The sequence below is a fragment of the Heliconius melpomene genome, chromosome 3, assembly GCF_056956725.1.
Source record: "Heliconius melpomene rosina isolate 202511_hmr_F chromosome 3, ASM5695672v1, whole genome shotgun sequence".
In the NCBI taxonomy this organism is placed as follows: domain Eukaryota; kingdom Metazoa; phylum Arthropoda; class Insecta; order Lepidoptera; family Nymphalidae; genus Heliconius; species Heliconius melpomene.
This window is the reverse complement of record NC_140391.1, coordinates 1,284,802-1,307,901: the sequence shown is the minus strand read 5'-3', so window position 1 is coordinate 1,307,901 and position 23,100 is coordinate 1,284,802. Positions and strand designations below refer to the sequence as shown.

Here is a 23,100-nt window from a genome sequence, read left to right as displayed (position 1 = left end):
ATTGGTGTAATAAAGTATTAAATAAATAAATAAGAACATCCCCATCATGCCAAAATAGCCCCAATACCAAAATTACACAATAAAAACCATCTCCAAGAGCTCTCGGATAGCTCTCTATCCAACTTAAAATAATGAAAATAACATTTAAAAATTTAATTAAACTTGCAATCCCATCAGCGGGAATCGTAAAAGAATTGTATTTACCATCTAACTTAAAACGTCGACTGAAACATCCAGCTTTCAGACAGGATTGTAAATCACTCGCTTCCAAACCATAAAACTGTAACATAAATTATTCATTCGTAGCTATACGATATTATCTATTAGAGTTATTAATTCATATAACTTTGCAAATAAACATAAATACAAGTATTGAAGTTGAAGAAACTTGTTAATGTATCAGATTCTTCCGGTGGCTGCGTTGTACATGATATTTTATATGTGAGTTTATCTTTTATATAGTATATTTATAGGCATTTCTCAGTAAATTAAGGTGACAGATTGTAGATTCAATTCCTACTTAGAGAAATGAAATATTTATTATTTTTCTTTAGTCGCTCTGGTAGCCTCCAGAATACGGTGACAAGTGGGGAATGCAAATGTTTTAGTAGGAACGAAGTGTCTTAACACTAGGTTCCCAGGTTCCTTTTGCCTACTCTGCATTGTGCGAGACACAGCGTGTAGCTTAAAAATCATTCGAAGGATAGAATTAACTTTGTTTTTTGTGCTCTGGTAAGCGGCACTGAGTTTCACCAATCAAAATCCACAAAATGTAAGCTTTCAAGATTTTCTTTGCTTATTAATTTATGCGTGAAACTAAAAAAAGGATTAACACATTACAGTTAAGGGTTCCGAAACTAAAGTTTAATCGACATCTTAATTAATCTGGTCCCTCATGTGACTTGTTCAAAGATAAAACTTTTGAACTCTAAAATGGTAATAATAGAAGTGGTATATGCTACATGATATATATTTTTCTTAATCTTACGCTGTATTCTGTACGTTGAATCTAGTGTTTAACACTCCGTTCCCATAAAGGCATTTCTTTCTCCTTACTTTCCGCCAAACTTTGGAAGTATTGTGTGTTGAGTGATGGATCTCAACACTGCGCTTTGACCGAGAAGCGAGGAAATGATTATACGTAATATTATAAATCATCTTTGCGCTATTTACCACAAAGGAAGGTAGTCAGAGGGAACCTTATGTAAAGACGGACCCATATCAGTGGTAGAACTCAACGCCGCACATTGTCTTGCCAGAGCGAAGATATGAAAATAATGAATTCATCTTTCATCCGACAACTTCTAATATAATTCCTGATTATAAATACCATATTTTTCACCTTTTATTTTAAACATAATCTTATGAAAAAACAGAGAAATATATCACTACACTCTCTATTAAACTCTTAAACATAGTTATTACATAAAGGTATCACTTCTATATTAATATCATACATTCTACACCAAAACTTTGAAACTACTGAACTAAAATGGGTTTCCGATACATCGTTATTGCCGTGTTATTCATTGCATTGGCGTAGTTTCATTCATGTACCTAATAATGGGCTATATTTAAAAGATTTATCTAACATTCGATAGTGGGTCAAGACGATTTTATATGTACTTAAGATACTTACAGAATACTCTGGCAGAATACTCTGGCAGAATAGCGGACACATATTTACTGACAGCCATGTCGTTTATTTTTCTGGTAATGAGAGCACCAGTCGTAATGGAGTAGCGTTCCTCATTTCCAAACACCAAAACAACTGTGTAATTGGTTACGAACCTGTAAGTGACCGTATAATTTCTTTAAAACTCAGAGCAACTCCTGTAAACCTAAATCTCATCCAAGTTTACGCCCCTACCAGCACATCCAGTGACGAGGTCATAGAGGACTTTTACACTGCTATTGAGACTACCATCGCCAAAATCCCCAATAGAGAATTACTTTTAATTTTAGGTGATTTCAACGCTAAGATTGGAGCTAAATCTGGTCATCTTGGTGACTGTGTGGGTAACTTTGGGTTAGGAAAACGCAATGAACGAGGCGAACGGTTAATCCAATTTGCCTCAGAAAATAACTTCACGATTGCAAATAGTTGTTTCCAACACCATCACCGAAGATTATACACATGGACCTCTCCTGATGGAAAGCACCGTAATCAGATTGATTATATTCTCATACGGAGGCGATGGAGAACATCTGTTCAAAATACCCACACTTTACCGGGAGCGGACTGTGGATCAGATCACCAACTGTTGATGTCTAAACTGCGGGTAAAGTTAAGAGCCGCCAGAATCAAAAAAGCACAGAAGCGACTAGAAGTTCTAGATACCCCAAAGTTCCTGAAATCTGTTGAAAACAACTGGGAGAAATGGACTACCGCAGAACATCGCGAAGAAACCATTAACACACTTTGGGATCAAGCCAAACAGCTTATCTCAAACGCTGTTGAAGACTCAAATCCACCAGTGACGAAGCACAAAAGGCAACATTGGATGACAGATGTTACTCTGTCACTGATAGATGAAAGGCGCGAGAAGAAAGCCACAGGTTGCGACGTAAAGGACTTGAATCGACTATCATCTCAAATTCAAGCGCAGTGTAGACGAGATCATAACACCTATCTCAATAGCATATGCAATGAAATTGAAACTCACGCCGCAAAATATGAATCCAAAGATTTATATCGCAAGATTCGTTTCATCACCAAATCATTGTCCCCTAAATCTTGGGCTATTGAAGACAATGATGGCAAAATAGTTACTGAACTCGATAAGATCTCAGAGTTATGGAAAACCTATTGTCAGTCTCTATTTCAGGACCAACAATCGCGCAATTTTTCACCAACAGAACCACATAAAAGAGAATTAGAGCCGGATATACTCTTGTCTGAAGTAAAGGCTGCCATCAAACATCTCAAGGATAAAAAGGCTGCAGGAAGAGATGAAATACCTATCGAAACTATCAAAGCCTTAGGTGAATATGGTACTCGAATTTTTCATACAATTTGTAATAAGATATGGCAGACAGGAGTATGGCCAACCGAATGGACTCACACAGTTCTTACTCCTTTACATAAAAAGGGTTCTACAAAAAAATGTGGCAATTACCGTCTTATTGCACTTATATCACACGCAAGCAAAATATTGCTACATATCCTGAATGAGCGTTTGAAGTCCTACTTATCAAGGGAAATTGCGCCAGAGCAAGCTGGATTTGTGAAAGGTAAAGGTACGAGGGAACAAATTCTGATCGTACGCCAAGTTGTGGAGAAAGCGCGGGAATTTAACAAACCCGTTTACATCTGCTTTGTAGATTTTTCCAAAGCGTTCGATTCTGTGAAATGGCCAGTTTTATGGAACACTTTACTGCAAATGGGTACACCAAAGCATTTAGTACACCTTCTTAGACAGTTATACGAAGGAGGAACTGCCTCAGTGAGAACGGACGGCATACTATCAAGCAACTTCCATCCAAGCGTGGGTGTCCGTCAAGGGTGCATAATATCACCGCTCCTCTTTAACGCTTACACTGAGCTCATAATGCGTATCACCCTTGAGAACTGGACAGATGGTATAGCGGTTGGTGGCTACAATATTGCAAACTTGCGTTACGCCGACGACACAACCTTATTCGCCTCCAGTATTCAGCATATGGAAGAACTGCTTCAAAAGATGGAATATGTCAGCCTTCAGTTTGGATTAAAGGTCAATCGCAGTAAAACAAAGATGATGATTGTGGATCGCGCCAACAATAATTCGCCGGAAGTGACTCATATTGCGAATTGTGAAGTTGTCCAGTCCTACATATACCTTGGGACTTTAATCACAAGCGGAGGCGGATGTATGGAGGAAATAAAACGACGCATGGCTATTGCCAGAAACGCTGTGGAAAGGCTTAGGAACATATGGAAGAATAGGAAAATCACTAAAAACACAAAAATGCGATTGATCCGAATACTCGTCTTCCCTATTTTTCTGTATGCCGCCGAGACATGGACCGTGCGGGAAGCGGAAAAGAAGAAGATCGATGCCATGGAGATGTGGTGCTGGAGGAAGATGCTCGGGATATCGTGGACAGAGTTCCGTTCCAATGTGTCCATACTCCAAGAACTTGGCATCAAAGAGCGACTATCAGCTCTTGTAGAAACCCGCATGCTTAAGTTTTTCGGTCACATCTCCAGAAAAGGAAACGACTCCATAGAGCGACTCGTGGTGCAGGGCAGAGTAAATGGTACCAGACCAAGAGGTAGATCACCCATGCGATGGACTGACCAAGTAAAATCAGCTGTGGGCGGTAAATTGCATGAGTGCACTAGAATGGCGACCAACAGAAGGAAATGGCGTGAAACTGTGGCAAGAATAACAAAAGCCAAAAACGTGACTACGTGATGGCCACGACCGCTCTGTCAAGAGCGTAACGACTGAGAAGAAGAAGAAGATACTTACAACATCGTGAGAGCTGATATATGTAATAATTCTTGTTTTGAGAGGTCTGCCTCGGAAGGGATACGGTATTTTTTTTATTTTCACGCTGTTTCCCGCACACAGCAGGATAGCAAAGGGAACCTAGTGTTAAGACATTTTGATGATGTTTACAATATAAAAGGAGTGCACTGCCCTTTTCGCTGAGTATATACCGAAATATATTTCTTGTAGGGCGTAAGCGACGTCTATCGCCATTTGAAGCGTTCTATCCTCCAGCATCACTTTCGTGCACTTGGTGATGACTACGATGGGACCATTATCAGTTATGTTGAAAATTTGAGGTTGCCTATTTGTCTGGTTTCCTTTTCAACTAACTCCACAAGGCAACAGCAGGATTATAAGCCGCCATGTAAACTACCTTTAAGGTTAAACAGAACATACAGTATATTCTTATTTAGGAGTTAATAACCCATAATGTATAATCATGAATGTTGCCAATAAAAATATTTAAAAAAACGAAAAACAAACAGGCCCAGGCAGCTCCTGACGCAATGATTGTGGGTTTGATTCCCACTTAGGACTATTACTTTCTTTTCAATGCTTTGACAACAACAAAATCAAAGATGAATCCCAAAATTTTCAGTTTTTCAGAAATAAGGCTTGAAACAGACATATATCTCCAGTTCTCTCCTCTATATATTACAGAAATGATGTTTTACATCTAAAATCGATATTATGATTACTCGTTAATGGATATTTATTGACGTCCCAACGCTTTCCCCCGAGGAAATGAGTGATGAATGAATATGAAATGCGGGTGGTATTACAAAATTTTGTACTTACATATTTCCTTTAATGTCAATATAGAAGAATCGTTTTATTGATTATAAAGTTGAAATGGTTCCTTAAGTAATTAAAAAATTGAGATTTAATAGATATTTTTGAGATTCACGTGAAAGAGCCTTGTGTTAAGACACTCTGTTCTCCACTTTTCGCCTGACTGCAGGCTTTCCGAAGAATTCAGCGGTAGGTAAGTGGGAAACAGAAGTGTATTAATGCGGACGGAGTTTCTCAATACTAGGTTTCCTCTGCCTACACTGCTATGTAGGACATAACGTGAAACTAAAAAAAGTCTCTGAGAAAGGACAAAAAGTTGAGAACGAAGTATCTCAACACTAGCTTCTAAACCAAATCCGTGATGATCGATCGCCACTTGTTAAAATGATTATATTTTGCTATTTTAATTTCGACGCTCTTGTAAGATCAAACGTGGCGTTAAAATCCACCACTCAACACCAAATATCTCGAAGTCAGGCGCAAAATGGAGAAAAAAGTGTCTTGATTTTCCTTTTCTATGAGAGAAAAAAAACGTGAAAATATATATATTAACAGCGATTTGGCTAATGTATATAAAGCAGGAACATAACGTAGCGTATTAGTTCCACATCACTTCTTGTACATGAATCAAGAGAGAGCATTCAGGTGGGGAATTTCAGGCATTAGCCCGGCTCTAGATGAATTCACTTACGTATCTTGATCGTAAAAACGGTAGTAAACTTTTATAATATTCTATTATATTTTAGAGAGCTATAAATATTTATTTTTTAATATAAATTATTTTCAATTTCCCGCTCTGGTAACATAGTGTTAAGGCACTCTATTTCAATTATGACACTTCCGTTCTTCATTTTCCGTTGAATTCTATAGGTAGCCGAGTGGAGGAACTCAATGCCACACTTTGCTTCGTTACCAGAGCGAGGAAAGGAAAATTTTAAATATTTTATTACCTCAATTGATAATCGAATCCACAACCTATTATTACGTTTACAGAAGCACCCTTGTTCCACAGCGCCACGACTGGCCTCGATTATTTTATTAAATCTATATATATTATAAATATCAATAACAATTGTGTAATATTATCAGGTTTTAACTAGATAGAAACTCTTCTAATGTGTTGAAATTCGTTTTCGGTTATACATCATTCCACAGTCACACTCGCATAATTGAAATTCAACGTGGACTCGTTCCAATATATCATTGTCAAACACTAAATTACATATAAACTGTTGTATAAAGTGATAAACGAAATTAAACTGCGCTATTGTAGTACAAAATTCAAATTAATGGTCGATAGTGTTGACGTAAGTGTTGGGGTGTGATAGAAAAATATTTATTTTTTGGTATTTTTTCCATCAATACCGCAAAGCCCGCAAAGACGAAGGTCTTTAACGAGTGCGTCCTACCAGTTATGACATACGGAGCCGAGACGTGGACACTGACAGTGCGATTGGTCCACCAGCTTAAAGTCGCTCAGCGTGCTATGGAAAGGGCTATGCTTGGAGTATCTCTGAAGGATCGAATTCGAAATGAAGTTATCCGACAGAGAACCAATGCTATCGACATAGCCCAAAGGATTAGCAGGCTGAAGTGGCAATGGGCTGGTCACATTTGCCGCAGAACCGATGACCGTTGGGGTAAGCGCGTTCTAGAGTGGAGACCACGCCTCGGCAAGCGTAATGTAGGACGTCCTCCAGCTAGATGGGGTGACGATATTCGCAAAGTGGCGGGCAGCGGCTGGATGCGAAGAGCTGAAGATCGAGCTCAGTGGCGTGCCATTGGAGAGGCCTATGTCCAGCAGTGGACGAGGACAGGCTGATGATGATGATGATTTTTTCCAGAGTAAACTCTGTATCCCAACTGTACATTCTATTTCTCAAGGACAAGAGTAATTCAAGATTTTGTTGTGAAAACTAAACGTGGAATTTTGTAAGATTATGGAATAATTAATATAAATAGTTTCACTTAAAAAGAAAAAAAAAATATGTTTTCTTTTTCATCGTAGTAGGTTACGAAGATGTATCATAAATTTCTTTCTTTTATTTACTCAAAATGAAAGACACTTATCAAATGGGTTTTCAAGTCGTAAAAGAAAAAATCTGTTTCATCCCTTTACCGTTGGTATTTCTAGAGATTTAAATCTATACTTTCTAATTGCAGTAGCTTCATATTACCGAGTAACGTAAGAGGTTTTTATATGTATAGATGAAACATGAGTTGTATCGACAAACTGTTTGCACTGCACCCACAAAGCGTGACCGTTACGCTCGTTTTCACTCCAACCAACCAATCAGTATCGAGATCCCCAATCGCGCTATCAATATTTTGTGCACATTGTCATATAAAAGATATTTTATCAAATAACACTACGGGGAGTCCGTTGTTACTGAGAAGACCGGCGGTGGCGAGGGCCGGACTCAAGTCTCGCTTCAAAGCCCTGTAATTAATTAATTAATTTAGTTTGTAGAGTGGTTCTCTGTATTTCAGTGTTCGGAAGGTTTTCAGATGAATATCTGGTTATAAAAACCCTCTTCTTCATCAAGTAACAAGATTGACTTCCTTTTTTTTATCATCATATTTAATAGGAGAGAAAGAAGAAACACATCATGTTAAGATATATTTAAATACCCACTTCCACTTATACTCCTAGCCCTCTTTGATCCACGCTATTAGTCAACTATACGAGACTGACGTGCCTTTTAACCAATTATTAATTAAATAAACTATAGAATCAAAAAGGCCACCGACGATTAAAGTCTGTGACATATAAAATCAGATAAATATTTATAAACAAAATGTATTTCATGTTGAGTGGCGGGCCTCAACGCCGCGCTGGGTATTCTTACTAGAGGTAGGAACTGAAAAGGTCAAAAAGAAGGTCTCGAATGGGAATTGAACCCACAATCTTCGGGCTTACAGTCGAACGCTTTGCTACTGCGCTACAACGGAATCAAATCTTCAATCCACTACCAAATCACACCAAAATAAGAAACGTAACTTTTTCCATATAATAAAATAGGCAGGCAGTAAATCTGACGTAACCGTAAACTAAGTTTACGATGCGTTTACGTGTACGGAACCCGCAATATACGTAAAATATCAGCGAGGTAATTAAGAAGGCACCCGTATTACTTTTATAGACGCTTTATAACAAAAGGATTAGAGTAATGCATCATTAAGATTTGCTTCGCGATAATTCACTTAATGTTCATTTTAATACTTTGAAAGCTTTTGGTCTTGTTGTTTGTCTGTCTTGTTCATTGTTTTAGGAGATATAAGCGGCTTTATAGTAGACTGTAATGGTTTGAGCTTTTTGTGCGAAACTTCTAGGTGTTATGAGCTTATTTTGGAAAGTGGTTGTTGAAGTTTTGGAAATACGAGTTTTGATTAAAGAAATTAAAGTTATTTGTTAAATTTTTAGTAAAGATTTTTTGTTTTGCATCACACTATAACCCGCACCTTTACACATTAAAGGCAACCTGGGAACCTAGTGTTAAGACACTCCGTTTCTATTGAGACACTTCCGTTCCCCATTTACCGGCGAATTCCCGAAGTATTGCGTGTCGAGTGGTGGAACTCACACCGCGCTTTGGATTAAAATATTAAATACTTCATTCACTCAAATAGGAATAGAACCCATAACCATCACGTTTACAGTCAGTCAGTGCACGCAACACAACCAGCAGACAGAAGTGGGTCGGGGGTAAAATATATACATATTATATATGATCTTTTTCTCAGCACCACATATAACAGAGAGATAAGGTTCAGCATATAACAGAGGAACAGAAATAAACTTCTGTAAATCTTAATATATAAAATATTCGTTTAGCTAATTACATGTAAACTGAGACTGTAAATATCTTGTATTCATCCAACTGTATAAATCATTTAATTGTTTACTTAGAAATAGAGTTAAAACTAGGCCACCAGTTTATGAGCTATTATTGTAAAACAAACAGACAGTTAAAGTACTATTGACGATACAACACATCTGCCAATGTTTTACGTTTCGAAATTTAGAAACGTTCCTATAAAGTGAGTGAAGTCATAAAATTAGTTTTTCTTTGTATTTCGAAACATTTACAGTTTATTTTCGTTCAGTTAAGACACTCATTTATTTTAGTGTTTTTTTAACTGATGCACTCACCTTATCGTACAGGGCAGCAGGCTTAAGCAGGGGGACCTTAGTGGCAAGATACTCACTCCTTTCGCAACATTGCGAGAAAAAGGAAATAATTAATTCCCTCGAGGGATAATCGAACCCGCAATCGTCATGTTTACAGTCACACTTTCTACCTCTGTGCTGCAGCCTCATTCAATATCTCTAACAAATAAAATAAACTTCTGTATATATTTACTTCAAAACTATTCTAAAAGTTTTCATAAAAAACCTGCCGCTCATTTTCCGCTAGACTCCCGCGGGATTTCGATGTTCAAAAACCGCACTATATGGGAAACTTGCTTTATTGTATGTCAAAATATTCACAAAAACCTTTAGAACTGCGGAAAGAGAGAACATTTGTATAAAACTACCCTCGCTGACCTAGTTTGCTTATAAGAAAAATAACTTCCGTCGTAGTATATATGAAAAGTAAATTATGACGCGTCAAAGAGTGGATAGAAGCGTGCAACTATAAGCGCAATGGTTGTGAGTTCGTTCGATTTTCATCCAATGAAAGGAAATATTTTCATTTCCTCGCTATAGTAAGGAGGAAAAGCCGACGTTGACTTCCGCTAGTCAACACTTAATGTCTCAAGGATTCGGCGTGAATTAGGTAACGGAAGTGTCATAATAGGAACGGAGTGTACAACACTATAAATAAATAAATAAATAAATAAATAAATAACACTAGGTTCCCAGGATCCCTCTGCCTACGCTACTATATGTGGATCATTGCGTGAAGCTGAAAAAAATTTTACCTTAGGCTGACTACGGCTTTAGGTCCCGCCACTTAACATTTACATCCAGAAAAATAAAATAGAGTAATTTAAGATTATAAGAAAAAACCAAAGTACTTATGTACATGTCTCATAACTATCTAAATCTTCGATATAACACCGGCGTCTGTTCGTGTAATTAAATTTTTATGACGCCCGAAGCCGGGTCCATAATGTTTGCTTTTTTATGATTATCTATTTAATCGTCAAACTGCGGCCGTTACAGTTTTATATCGGATCGTTCCAGCGAAATTGTTATTTGAGGAGATTCTGATGCGAAATTTGTATTGTGATTTGGAAATCTTTTTTCTTTTATTCTCGTTTTTTTTTTTGTACTTTTTGCAGAATACTTAAATTTTTTTGACGACAAATACATACTCATTTATATTCACTGTATTTTTTAGATTTTGCGTTATTTTGCTTAGCCAAATCGAGTAATCAAGAATATATATCTTAAACTTTATGTTTTATTCATTTTATAACAGTGTGGGCAGAGAAAACGTCGTGTAAATACATTCTGCTTTCACTTTCAGTATTCAAGACATTGCATATTAAGTGATAGGACTCAACGCCGCTCTGTACGGTAAGAGCGCACAGATACAAATACGAAGTAAGAATCGCACCACCAATAAAATTCTGTAAAAAACATATAAATCTTTTATATTCAACCTGATAGTTAAATATATTATAATGAATAAATGAAGAGGTTGTGTCTTTAATTCGTTTTCAGGAAAATGGAATAAGTAATATTTTCATTTCGTCGCTCTAGTAGCTTGGCAAAGAACAGTGTTAGCCTCCATAACCCAACACGCATTGCCTCAAAAAATCGGCGAAAAGTGAGAAACGAAAATTAGTTATTAGGAGCGGAGTGTCTTAACACTAGGCAGATCTAGATATAAGTACAGTTTAAATTATCCCAAAATTAAGTACGCCACATTAAAAGAACTTTCTTAAAATAAAAAAGGGGCAACGGGCAACTATGCGCCCGTAGATGTAGTTTTTTTTTTTAAAAAAAAAAAAAAGAAAAAAAAAACACTAGGCAGAGCCCTTCCCTGATTTGCACGGGATACAGCGTGAATAATAAATAATATCAACCTTTTTCTAAATCCAAATCGAACCCAAAACCATTCTTCAATACCACAATGTTACCCGTTAAAAGCTTAAAAAAATATATATCACATATTCATAACATATTTCCATCGATAAAAGCTCACACGAAACAGAAATTTGTTGGAAAAAATGTTAAAACCACCCATCGACCCCTCGAAGGTCCCAATATGTTCCATCGAAAGTCACTTAGGACGACTCGTGACTTACTGCTAGTATATGTAATATGTATACTTTAAGATACGTTTGTTCCATTTACCGAAATGACCTGGTGGTTTGTGACTTTGGGACGTTTTTTCAGGAGTTTCCGGATAAGTGAAGCTGAAATTTATACTTTATAGTGATTTTATAATTGTTTGTTTTGCGAATTTTGATTGTGAATTCTTCAATCTTCAATTTATAGCTTCAGTTGCAGAATAGAGAGATTTAACCTGAGTTCTCCATTAAGAAATATTAAGATTTTAGATTTGATGGCGTATATTATTTCTATGTATGCTTGTAGCTTAATGAGTTATATCGCTTGGCAGGTTTTAAGATCCGTGAGTTCATAATTCATTAATCAGTTACATAATTCCACAATTTTATATGTTTCATTTTATCATAATCCACATTTCTTCAATCTATCAAGGGTTTAGAATATTCAACTTAGATCCCTTGCATTAATTTAAAGAAAATCTGAAGAAAACTACTCAGCCACTGCACTATTAGTTACAACTGTAATAGTTTTAAGTGGAATAGTTGATAAATTCATTATAAACTTGACATTGAAGATACCTTTAGGTATTTGATCTGCAACTTTGAAATCTCAGAGTTTGACATAATTTAATATCTAACGGACCATTAATCAAATTGCAGCAGAACCTAGAATATCTTGCAAATAATTCGAGGGATTTGGTTACGTTGAAACAATGATATTACCTAAAGCTTTATAGTAAGCAAGCGGCCCCAGTGCGGCTTCACCCGCTTGAACTATGCGAATATTTGTCTAGCATTGTTTAAGTGTATTCTGGGAAAAAAAATATTTTAAACAGAGATGAAAAGTTGCCATATTGCTTTACAACCCCTCTATCTTTTAGTAAAAGTCACTATAGAAATAAATTCAGTTAAGTAAATTCAATTCCGGAGATTAGGCTAGACAAACAGAAAAACAGACGAACAAAAAAAATTGTTGCGTAACTCAGCACCGCCAAAAATTTATTAACCTAAATTAAAACGTAATAACATTAACAATCGCGGTGACTCGTTCAGGCGTAGTCTCGATGGCGTGCGATTTTTCCGCTTCGGCCGTATAGCTGGATAGGCACCAGTGCTTACTAGTTCTTTGGAAATATATGGATGGGACTTCCAATTGTTCTATTTACTTTTTATTGATAAATTAATAAAAAATATTAAGTATGTTTCTTTTGTCAGCATAGCTTATTTTATATATAGCAGAAGAAACTTTTAGTTATATTATATAGTTTAATTGGCTATAAGAAGCTGGTAAAAAATAATTTGGAGGAGGATAACAGAATTGGACTGGGGAAATAAAAATATATTTTATATTATGTAAATTCTCTGAGTAAAAATCGAATTTGTAAACACTTCTTACCCTTCACACCTTTCCCTCTCCAAATGTTTTTAATAAATAATAGAAATTAAACTTTTCTGTACCAACATGTCCATACAAAATTAACATTTAGCGACAATACCCCAAGAGACAAGAAGTGGATCGTTAAGGTTGGAAATCATCGATATAATTCCCGGCACCTCTGAATGTCTGCTCTGTGCGCTACTTCTACTGAAGTTATTAAAGATTATAATTAAATATGCATAATAGAGTAAAGTCGGATAAGGCCAGTCGTGGCGCAGAGACACAAAGTGTAAACTGTAAGTACGACAGGTTGTGGGTTCGATTCCCATCTGAGGAAATGAAATATTTAATATTTTCATTTTATTCGCTCTGGTGGTGAGTCAAAGCAGCCTCCAGAATTTGGCGGAAAATAGGGAACGGAGCGTCTTAACTCTAAATTCTGTCTACCATGCTGTGCGAGGAAACGTAGAGTAAATGCAATTGAGCAGTTATTATATGGCAAAGGTGTTATAAAACCAATATTTATAGATATAATGTATTAAAATAAATATTTGTATATGAACTACTTCATTCCCACGAGTGGGAATCGAACCTACAAGCCCCTGCGCCTCAAAATTCTTTAGCTTTATAATATTCGTGTAAAATTATATAAATAAATAAGAATAAATTTAAATGTAGGTGGATACACACGAACGTAAAGAAAAAATATTTTTAACTTTTTTTCATTCCATACGTATTGTAGAATGTAAAAGGTTTTCGAAGTGTGAACACTCAAGACTTTTCTCTATCAAATCGGACTACTCTTTTCAAGCCCAATAAACCTTTTCTTCCTTTTCAAATCTAAATTTAAAATGCATTTTACTACTGAAACATTTTAAAACTGGAATGTTTAGTTTTTTTGTGTTTTTACTGATTAATTAAATGCCTAACTGAGGAGATTATTTTGTATATAACAAGATTATACTGTTACAAACAATAAAATATCCAAATCTCGAAATCGTTCTCTTTTATTTTAATTTATGACAGGAGTGTCTTAACACTAAGTTCCCTCTGCCTATCCTGCTGTGTGCGATATACAGATGAAGTGTGCATGAAGCTGATTTTAAAAGATTCTAAATAAAATGCGAGCCATCAATGTAAAGCAGAAAAACAAATAATTATTTAAATGCTGTCTACTAATAATCGGAAATGAAATATTTAGTATTTAATATAATTTAGCGAAAAGTGGAATATGAAAGTGTCGTAATGAAAACGGAGTGTCCTAACACTATTTTCCCAGGTTCCCTCTGCCTGCTATAACAAATGCGTGAAACAAAAAAAAATATTAAAAAAATTACACCCATTTTATTTAAATTATAAAAAAATCATAGCAGATTTAAGTTTTAAAAAATACCTCGAACGTAAACAAGCTATCGAATAGCCACTATAAAGCCACCATTAAAAAACAGCGATTAACCGACTCATTTAAAATGATACAAGGCTCTCGACGCGCTTGCCAAATACCTCTGTTTCCTTCCATGGGGAAGATTATTCTGAAAATATCGTATATATAAAGCCACATTTTTTGTTTTATCGGGTTATATATATGGGTGCTCAAAATAGTCCAAATATAGAGCAAAAGATAGAAAACAGAAGTCATCGTTTGTGGACTAACTATTAGAAAAATTCAGAATATTTTTTAAATAATATTTTTTTAGTGTTTTCCGTAATCTAGTTGGTAAATCTAAATTACAAATATAATTTTTTTTTAGATAAAAAGAACCTAATATTAATTCACTCTATATCTAACATTTCACTCAAATTTAAGACAGTGCGTGTTGAGTGGTGTAGCTCAACACCGAACGTTGTCTTAGAAGGGAGAGCAAATAAAAATTGTTATAACATTAATTTAAAAACAAATTTCACAGAATAAACATCCAACGAATAAAACTGAACATAAATTACGTGGTTAATTGAGGGTGAAATTATGCTGCAGTTTTGATGACCTGCTGCATTTTTATGTTGCACCTCTTACTGGTCGTAGTTGCGGTTTTATTTCTATTAAATAGTGCCAGAATATTATTTTATATAATTTCTGTTGAATGTACTCTTTCTTAGCTTTTATAGCTAAGTTATTCTGTCAATATTTATTTAGAAAATAAAGTTGATGTTCTTCTTATATTTTTTAAACAAATATTAAAATCACTTCATTCTCTACTTTCTGCGTAAACTGGAGACATTTTATGTTGAGTGGTGGAATTTCATATTTTAAAATTATTTTTTATAAGTATATGAATGTGTAAGTTTCATTAGAAATATATATATACGTACATATACACATACATAACTCACAAATATAATATAATATTTTTCCGCTACCAAAACGGCTGCCTTCAGAAAGTAATTTTCGATAAAACAATTTGTCGTGCGGCCGTTCCACACATCTGTGACGTGAGTGATTTTCCGCTAACCTACGAGCGGGAACCAGTAGGAGTATTTCTGTTTTCTTTTATTAAGGTTAAGAGGCGAAGTTTTTAACTTATTGTTAGGATTCCATGACTTTTGTATGGAAGTATCTGTAGGTATTTGGTAAAGAAATGAAAGAAAAAAAATAATATAAGGAATTTATATTAATTGCTTTTATTTCAAGACACACATCACCTAGGAACCACATGAATGATATATCCATGTGTCAGCTAAAGAAATTTAATAATAATAAGTACGTAATTCTTTAGACATAATATTTCTCTGTTATAAACATGCAGCGCTATATTCGACTTTGTTGAACTGTTATAACTTTATAAATAGACAATTTAAAAACGTTTAATTTAATTATTGAAGACTCTCTATAAAAGTGTCTAGAATATCCATTTTTTATAATCATTTTATTTAGCTTCATGCTACCTGGTATTAAGATCTGATGTTAAGACAATACTTTCTCCACTTTACGCCGAATTCTCTAGGCACTGCGTAATGAATGATAGAACTAAACACTGCGCTTTGTCTTATTTCAAAAGCGAGACAGTAAAAATGTTGAATAAGTTCTTCTCCGTTAAATGGTTGTGGGAATCGAATTCACAACCATCACGTTTACAGTCCCATACTTGTGTTCGACTCTCGAATTATCAATTTAAGAAAAATAAAATCTTTAGAATACCCTAAAATCAAAAATCAGCACCTATCCTACAGAACTCGAATTGAACATTCCATATCCAAGTTGGCCAACTTAAATTGACTTCTAACTTGGAATTGAAAGAAATAGAAGGAATTGTATAAAAAGAGTGCGTTAATCGGCAAAGTTGAAACGAGTACTTGTCAACGGCTTAAGAGTCGAGTGATTTTTCGAAGCTTTTCCTGAAATAATTTTGGTCCTTTCTATTAATTGATTGTATAAACATGTCGTTGTGGTGGAAATATTTGGAAATGTTTAATGCAATTGATTCTTTATATAGGGTTTAAATTTTTATTATACAAAATACTGTAGATAGTCACAAATTTTACCTTCGTTTCGCCTTAGCTACCTTCGCTCAACAACCCCTATGTACGAAGTTAACGACATGAAAGTAATTTCTTGAAGGACAGCCTATTTTTTAGCAATATACATTGTATTTTTTCAACACAATAATTATCTTAACTTCGTATTTGATAAACGATAAAAAGAATTATATAAGGAATATAAATGAAAAAGAGATATCGAAGCCCTCTTGGCACAGTGGAACGTCGTTCGACAACATGCTGGTTGTGAGTTTGATTTTCATTGCTTTAGTTAGAAATGCGGCGTTAAATTCCGCCACGTAAAGTTTCAAATTTAAGCGAAAGATACTTTGTCGTATTAAATGAGATATAGCATAAAGCTAAATAGATGTATTAATGAGATTTCCAAGTGAAATCGCTCTCGGGCCTTTTAATGATGTTCGACTCAATCGTATGGATAAATACGATGTTATGTTGCACGTAAAACGTTTAACCGTACTTTAATTTGCTTTTGGTATTCTGTAAACAGAACACGTTTATATAAGGTGACTGAACACTTATTAAATAAATAAAATAAATCAGCATCACACTGTATCCCGCACACAGCTGGGTAGGCAGAGGGAACCTAGTGTTAAGGTACTCCGGTTCCTATTTTGTGGGAACACTCGCATGTATCAAAATATGGCGTTGAGTTCCGCAACACGCCGTCTCGAAAATCTGGCGAAATAAGTGTTTTCACACTAGACTTCCTCAGATTATCCTACTATTTGGGATAAAATGTAAGGCTGAAAAAAAATTTTTTTCATTCACAATGTGAACCAATGAACCTGACTTAGACATCGCGGCGTCAAATAAAGCAATAATAAATTCCAAGTACGAAGAAAATTATACCGAGCTGGCCGTTTGAAAGATAAAAGTGCAATTGAATGAAAATTCTACGAATAAATAATAAACTAGTTTCATAATATTCGTTCATGCGATGATGTTGCACGTCAGAAAGTTCTTCAAAAATTCCACTTCGCCTTCGAAATACGGCCATTTCAAAAAAACTTTTACTATTTATTCTTTCGTAGTATGAGAATATTGATATAAGATTTTCTTTGTTATTATTTCTTGTTTGTCTCGGTAACTCCATTGAGTTACGCTATGTTAGGTTTCGATTCTATTTGTGGGAAGATTTATTTATTTATGTAACAATGTTTTTTTCCATTGCAGAATAGATAATGGAAGCCTATCAAGATTTTCCAATTTGGAGAACTTGTGTGTTGAAGCTGTCAGAGGTAAATGAAAATAATTTAAATATAACCACCTCAAGTGAGAATCGAACTTACATAATAATATAATTATCCCGTTTACTGTTAGAAGCTGTCCTGTTGTGTGAATTCAAGGTATTTGTGACGTGAAAAAAAAATCGTTGTTTTTTTTTTTGAGATACAGAACCCTAAAATAAAAGGTATTGATTCGAAATGACATCTGACTGACTTTAAATATGGCTTATATTAGCTTCATTTATTTCTATATTTATTAAATAACTTTTTCAAAGTCAACGAAAGTGATACTTAGATTTGTCTTAAGTATTACTTTCACAGCTTTTTGTTTCATTACTCAGAAGTAATAAAAAAGTAAAATATTTTTCTTTATTTTTCACAGTATTAAGAAATTATGTTAAATCTGTTTTGATCTTCATTATTATGAACCCTATAAACATATATTTTTTATTTTTTAGCTTAACGTTGTATCCCGCACATAGAAGAGTAGTTATAGGGAACTTGTGAACGTTAAGTCACTCCGTTCCCATTCAGACACTACAGTTCATCCATTAAGCCATATCCTTATGCAACCGGGTCTCGATGGCCTCGAATTTATGTATACTCAAATGCATAATTAAGACATATTTTTTAAAAAGAATATTAAAAGCTTTAACAATATTTGTCTGAACTATTATGTAACACGTATGTATTATAAAAATATTATTTTACGATATTCTCTTTGAATACGTAGAGCTTAGTGTCGATGTCGGCTACCATTTTTGTGCTAGATTTTTATTTTTTTCAACCAAACCTCTTTTGCAATCGGTCAAACGCGTGAGTGGGTAGCTGTGTCGTTTGAACGTTGAGTGCCATTTCTAACATGATAGAAAATTTATTAGTCCATGTTTTTAATTAATAAATAGAATAATGCGTAAAGCCAGTCATCGCACAGGGGTATAAGTGTGCGACTATATATGCACCAGGTTGCGGGTTCTGTTTCCACTCGAGAAAATAATATATTTAATTATTTTATTTCTTCGCAGCGCTGCATCTACGCGCAATTCATTCCAGAATTTAATGGAAAGTGGAGAGTGGAGTGTGTTAAGACAAAGTTCCCTCTACCTACACCGCTAAATAGGGTACACCAAGAAGCTGAAAAATTTACAATGTCGAAAATTTCACTGACAATAGTTTTAAATAAGCATTAATCAGCATTTAATAGACATTAAAACACAAATACTGCGTAGAACTTAATAAAGATATAAAGCAATTTAAACTTTAAATAACATCTCTGAGTGTCGCAGTTAATTTATAATTGCGACACAACTACCTAATAACATGTTAATCGCGTTTGATTTATACCTTTTAATTAATGAATGTTGTCGCGGTAATTAGTGGCCAGCTTCGAACGTTTAGGCTTCACGACTAATTGGCAAGTGTTGAGAATTTACTATAGGCACTATAGATTTATTCGATCGTCGTTAGCGAGTGCGTGCGAAATTAAACATTTGAGTTATCAAAGGATATAAATGTTATAAAGTTTATGAATGTAAGATTTTTTAAAAGGCTTGTTTTTTTTAGATTTTCACAGCACACATTTGCTTGTGTTAGCTTACACTTTGGGCTTTTGCTGTTTAAGGAATTAGAAAATCATAGTTTTTAAGAGTAAGAGTGTGTATAATATAACTCACCAATAGCAAGGTTTTAGCTATTGCAATATGCTCTCCTATATTTAGTATTAAATAATTATATGAGTATAAGTATAAACGAAACTAAAGTAATATGTAACACTACTCCAGATTAAAATAAATAATATAATAAATTTTAAAAAACCTATTTCATAATTAATTATAGGTCGCACGTAATGTTTCCGAAATACTTGCGAAAACCCAAAGTGATTTATCACTACGCAAAATATATTTAAACATACACAAACTTTTACAATTAATACAAGGACTGGTAGATTAAATAAAGTGATAGCAGTTAGTCGTAGTTTAGTGCACCGAGCTGAATAGTTACGGTAGTTATTCAATGGAGGCACAGAATAAGCTGTTCTATAATTTATATCTGTAGTATTAAAACTTTTAAGTAAATTTCAAATTTAAGTTAATTAAATTAAATGAAGTTGGAAGTTTTTAATTAGATACATTAATTAGATAGAAGAGTAATTAAATTGTTTGTGTGCCACTTTTAATTATTTTTTTTTTCAATTTCAAACTACCCTAGTTAGGCAGAGGGAATATATATAATTTCCGCTGAATTTTCGAGGCACAGCGAGGTCGAGTCGCGAGTCGGGGTTTGAGTAGCAGATCTCAATTACAGTTTATGTTCATTACAGTAATAAATTTCATTATTTGTGATTCAAATGCCGCTAGCATAGTTATATCGATATCGTATTAGCATTATACAAGTATGTCGAGCGATTGGTCTATTTGAGTGAATTTTTTTGCTTATAGCTGCAATTAAGATTGATTAATTAAGCGTTCCCATTAAGACACTATCTTTCCCCATTTTCCGACGAAGTCTAAAAGTATTCCATGTTAAGTAGCAGACATCAACGGTAAACGGAGTTTACCTCGTTACAAAGTTACGTAACAGATTGTTTGAAAAATCACAAATTTCGAATATACTCGTATAATATCCTCAAGTGGAAATCGAACCCACGACCTTTCTTATTTACAGTCACACGCTTGTTCACCAGAATAGGCCTCATCATGTATGTGAACAAATATTTACTTTACTTAAGTTAAAATTGAAATAATCAAACCTTTGTTTGTAATAGGCATAGTTTTAACGACTTTGTATAAATATTTGATTTCGGTTAATAGATTGTTGAATAATTTTCTGTTAAATATAAGTACCTACATATATAATATTTATTTTATTTAAATCCAAGATTATTTGTACAGAGGCACAGGGATGTGACTGTTACCGCGATAGGTTCTGGGTTCGATTTTCACTCGAGGAAATGAAGTATTTAACATTTACATTTCTCCACCACTCAACACGTAATGCTTCCAGACAATTGCGAATTAGAAGCGTCTTACTGGGAACACAGTGTTTCAATACTAAAAATAAATAATTAAAAAAAAACTAAATATCTTACCAGGTTTGCAAAACAGAAACTATTTTTCAAATCAAACTTTACAAAAAGAACAAATTATTAACAAAATAACATAAAATTCAAGATACAACCGCCACGCCAGCCAGCTGCGAGTACGATCAAATAAAACAATTAAACCATCCATTACTGGGTTAATCAACTTCAACGAACAAACGCTATTGTTTACCTTTTTATATTTTTTACTTCCCAATATATATACCACCTGTGGCATTATAAATCACGCTTTGGGATATATTGTTAGAAACAGCAGCTATGGGAGCCGGTGGAGCTCATAACTTTGGGTTAGTCACCACGCTTTTCATTTTACGATGGGTAACGGCGCAGGATTATTATGAAGGTGAGATATTGACCATTTTTTTATGGTAAAAATAGTTTTATATGAGATTGTGGTAAAGGGAACCTAGTGTTAAGGTATTCCGTTCCTCATGTGTTGTCTATTTTTGGTAACATTTCGTGTTGAGTGGTGGAAGTTAACGCCGCGCTTTGTCTTAGAACTAGAGCGAGGCAATTAAAATGATTTGTTTTTCAGAATGGTAATCGAAGCTACAACCCTCGCGTTTAGTCACACACTGTGCCGCTGCGCTATGAAGGTTGTGGATTCTGGACCAGGGTTACCTCATAGTTAAATTCAACAATATAATTTCAATAAATATTTTTTTTTTTTTCAGAACACCACAAGAACGAAATAAGAAGCCCAGTTGGTCATTTATCAGAAATCCCAAAACGCTTCGAAGTGAGAGGAGAAAACGCCATGAACGCCTTCAGCAAATACCTAACTGACATCCAAACTTTGGCGAAATCGAAAAACTTAACCATACTCTACAGAGTTAAAGTCGACAGTGCTAAAAGTACAAAGCGTAGAAACTACAAAGAGAGATTGCAAAAGGGGAGATCCAAAAAATTCCTCGTACCTTTAAAGAAGAAGAACATGAAGTTATCCAGTTTCGAAGTAATATTGAGGAAACGCGCCAATGATTTGAGCGTTCAGCGTAATTACGAAGATATTTCCACCACGGAGAGGCAGAAAGTCATTTTTACTACGCGACAAGTGGCAATCGGCAAATATAAGCCGATTGTAGGCGGTGTGAGGACCAATTACTTGAAAATTGTACGTCCAGTGCGGAACAAAATTATAACAGTCGAAACTTAATCTTGGAAAAACTTGTATTTTGTAAATATTATTTTGTTTTTATTAAATATATTTTTTTTATATTAATAGTCTGAGATTGTTGTAATAACCATAACGTATTTAGTATTATTATTATTAATATTTATTGGTAAAATTAATTCGTATATCAAAGGCTTTGCGTCACTGCTAAATCTTCTATTGAAAAAAAGTAGTAGTTTTTAATAATATTTTTTATGAGATACCCACTCTGGGGAATAAATTATTTTCACTTCCTCACTTAGATAAGAACACAAACCGCAGTTGAGTTTGCTCGCTCTGATAATTTCGACAGAAAGTAGGTAACGAAAGTGTCGTAACACTAGGTTCACTCTACCTACCCTACTATGTGCGGGATACAGCGTAAAGTTTGGAATAAAAGAAAATTCATACAAATAAAATAAATATATAATTTTTCATTATATTTTTATTAATGTAATAAATAAAACGCGGGCAACCCTTTTACCCTTCATCTAAGGGTCTTGAAGTGTAGGTGCAGCAATAACCCTAGGTGTAATATTATGAGCTGTACAACTCTTATACTACCCTCATATTGCTCTTAGCTTGGAGAGTGTGATGTTCCTTTTCCTTTAAAGAAAATTACTTATTTCAAAATAAGCCCATTTATTTGTATATCTTTAAAGATTTCTCATTATATTTTTTTAATAGCTTCACCCTTTTTTCGCTTATTATGGTAGGCTGAGGAACCTAATTGAGGAACGTTATGGCACCCCTTTCGGCACTTTCCACCGAATTTTTGAGACTTTGCTTGCTGTGTTACGAAACTCAACGCCACGCTTACCTTTGGAATGGGAGAATGATAATATTAATTTCATTACATCCAGTAGAAATCGAATCCACAACTTGGCCGCGTTTACAATTACTGCTAACGTTTGGGTCGCTACGTCACGACTGGCCTCTTGTGTTCTTACAGCAGCGTTAAGTATATGTATAAATATGTTAATATACTTAAATTAAGGTATTTATATATAGATTTAGCTTTACCTATAACCTTTAATCAAAAATTTCGCTTCAACGATTTGAATATGGAAAAGGTAGTCTATAAATAAAATCACTTTATATTCCAATATAACAAAGGTTTATATTTCTATAAAATACTGTTAAAATTGAATGGAATATTATAAATATAGAATTTTATGTAAATTTAAAGAACTGTAGTGAAAATTTAACTTTTTATTGAATGTGATATG

General features: G+C 34.5%; 1 protein-coding gene across 1 annotated transcript; it reads left to right on the top strand.

Moving 5' to 3' along the window:
* The first annotated feature begins 20,961 nt into the window (after positions 1–20,961).
* Positions 20,962–21,874, top strand: LOC146539794 (uncharacterized). Its single transcript, XM_085207929.1, has 2 exons — positions 20,962–21,061; positions 21,393–21,874. Exons 1-2 carry the CDS (start codon positions 20,977–20,979, stop codon positions 21,872–21,874), a joined length of 567 nt encoding a protein of 188 aa, XP_085064055.1. The 5' UTR covers positions 20,962–20,976.
* The last annotated feature ends 1,226 nt before the right edge of the window (positions 21,875–23,100 follow it).

Coding starts and splice junctions, on each gene's coding strand:
- LOC146539794 (XM_085207929.1), top strand. CDS start 20,977: ATGGGAGCCGGTGGAGCTCATAACTTTGGGTTAGTCACCACGCTTTTC. Junction 21,062..21,392: donor GGCGCAGGATTATTATGAAG/GTGAGATATTGA, acceptor TTTTTTTTTCAG/AACACCACAAGAACGAAATA.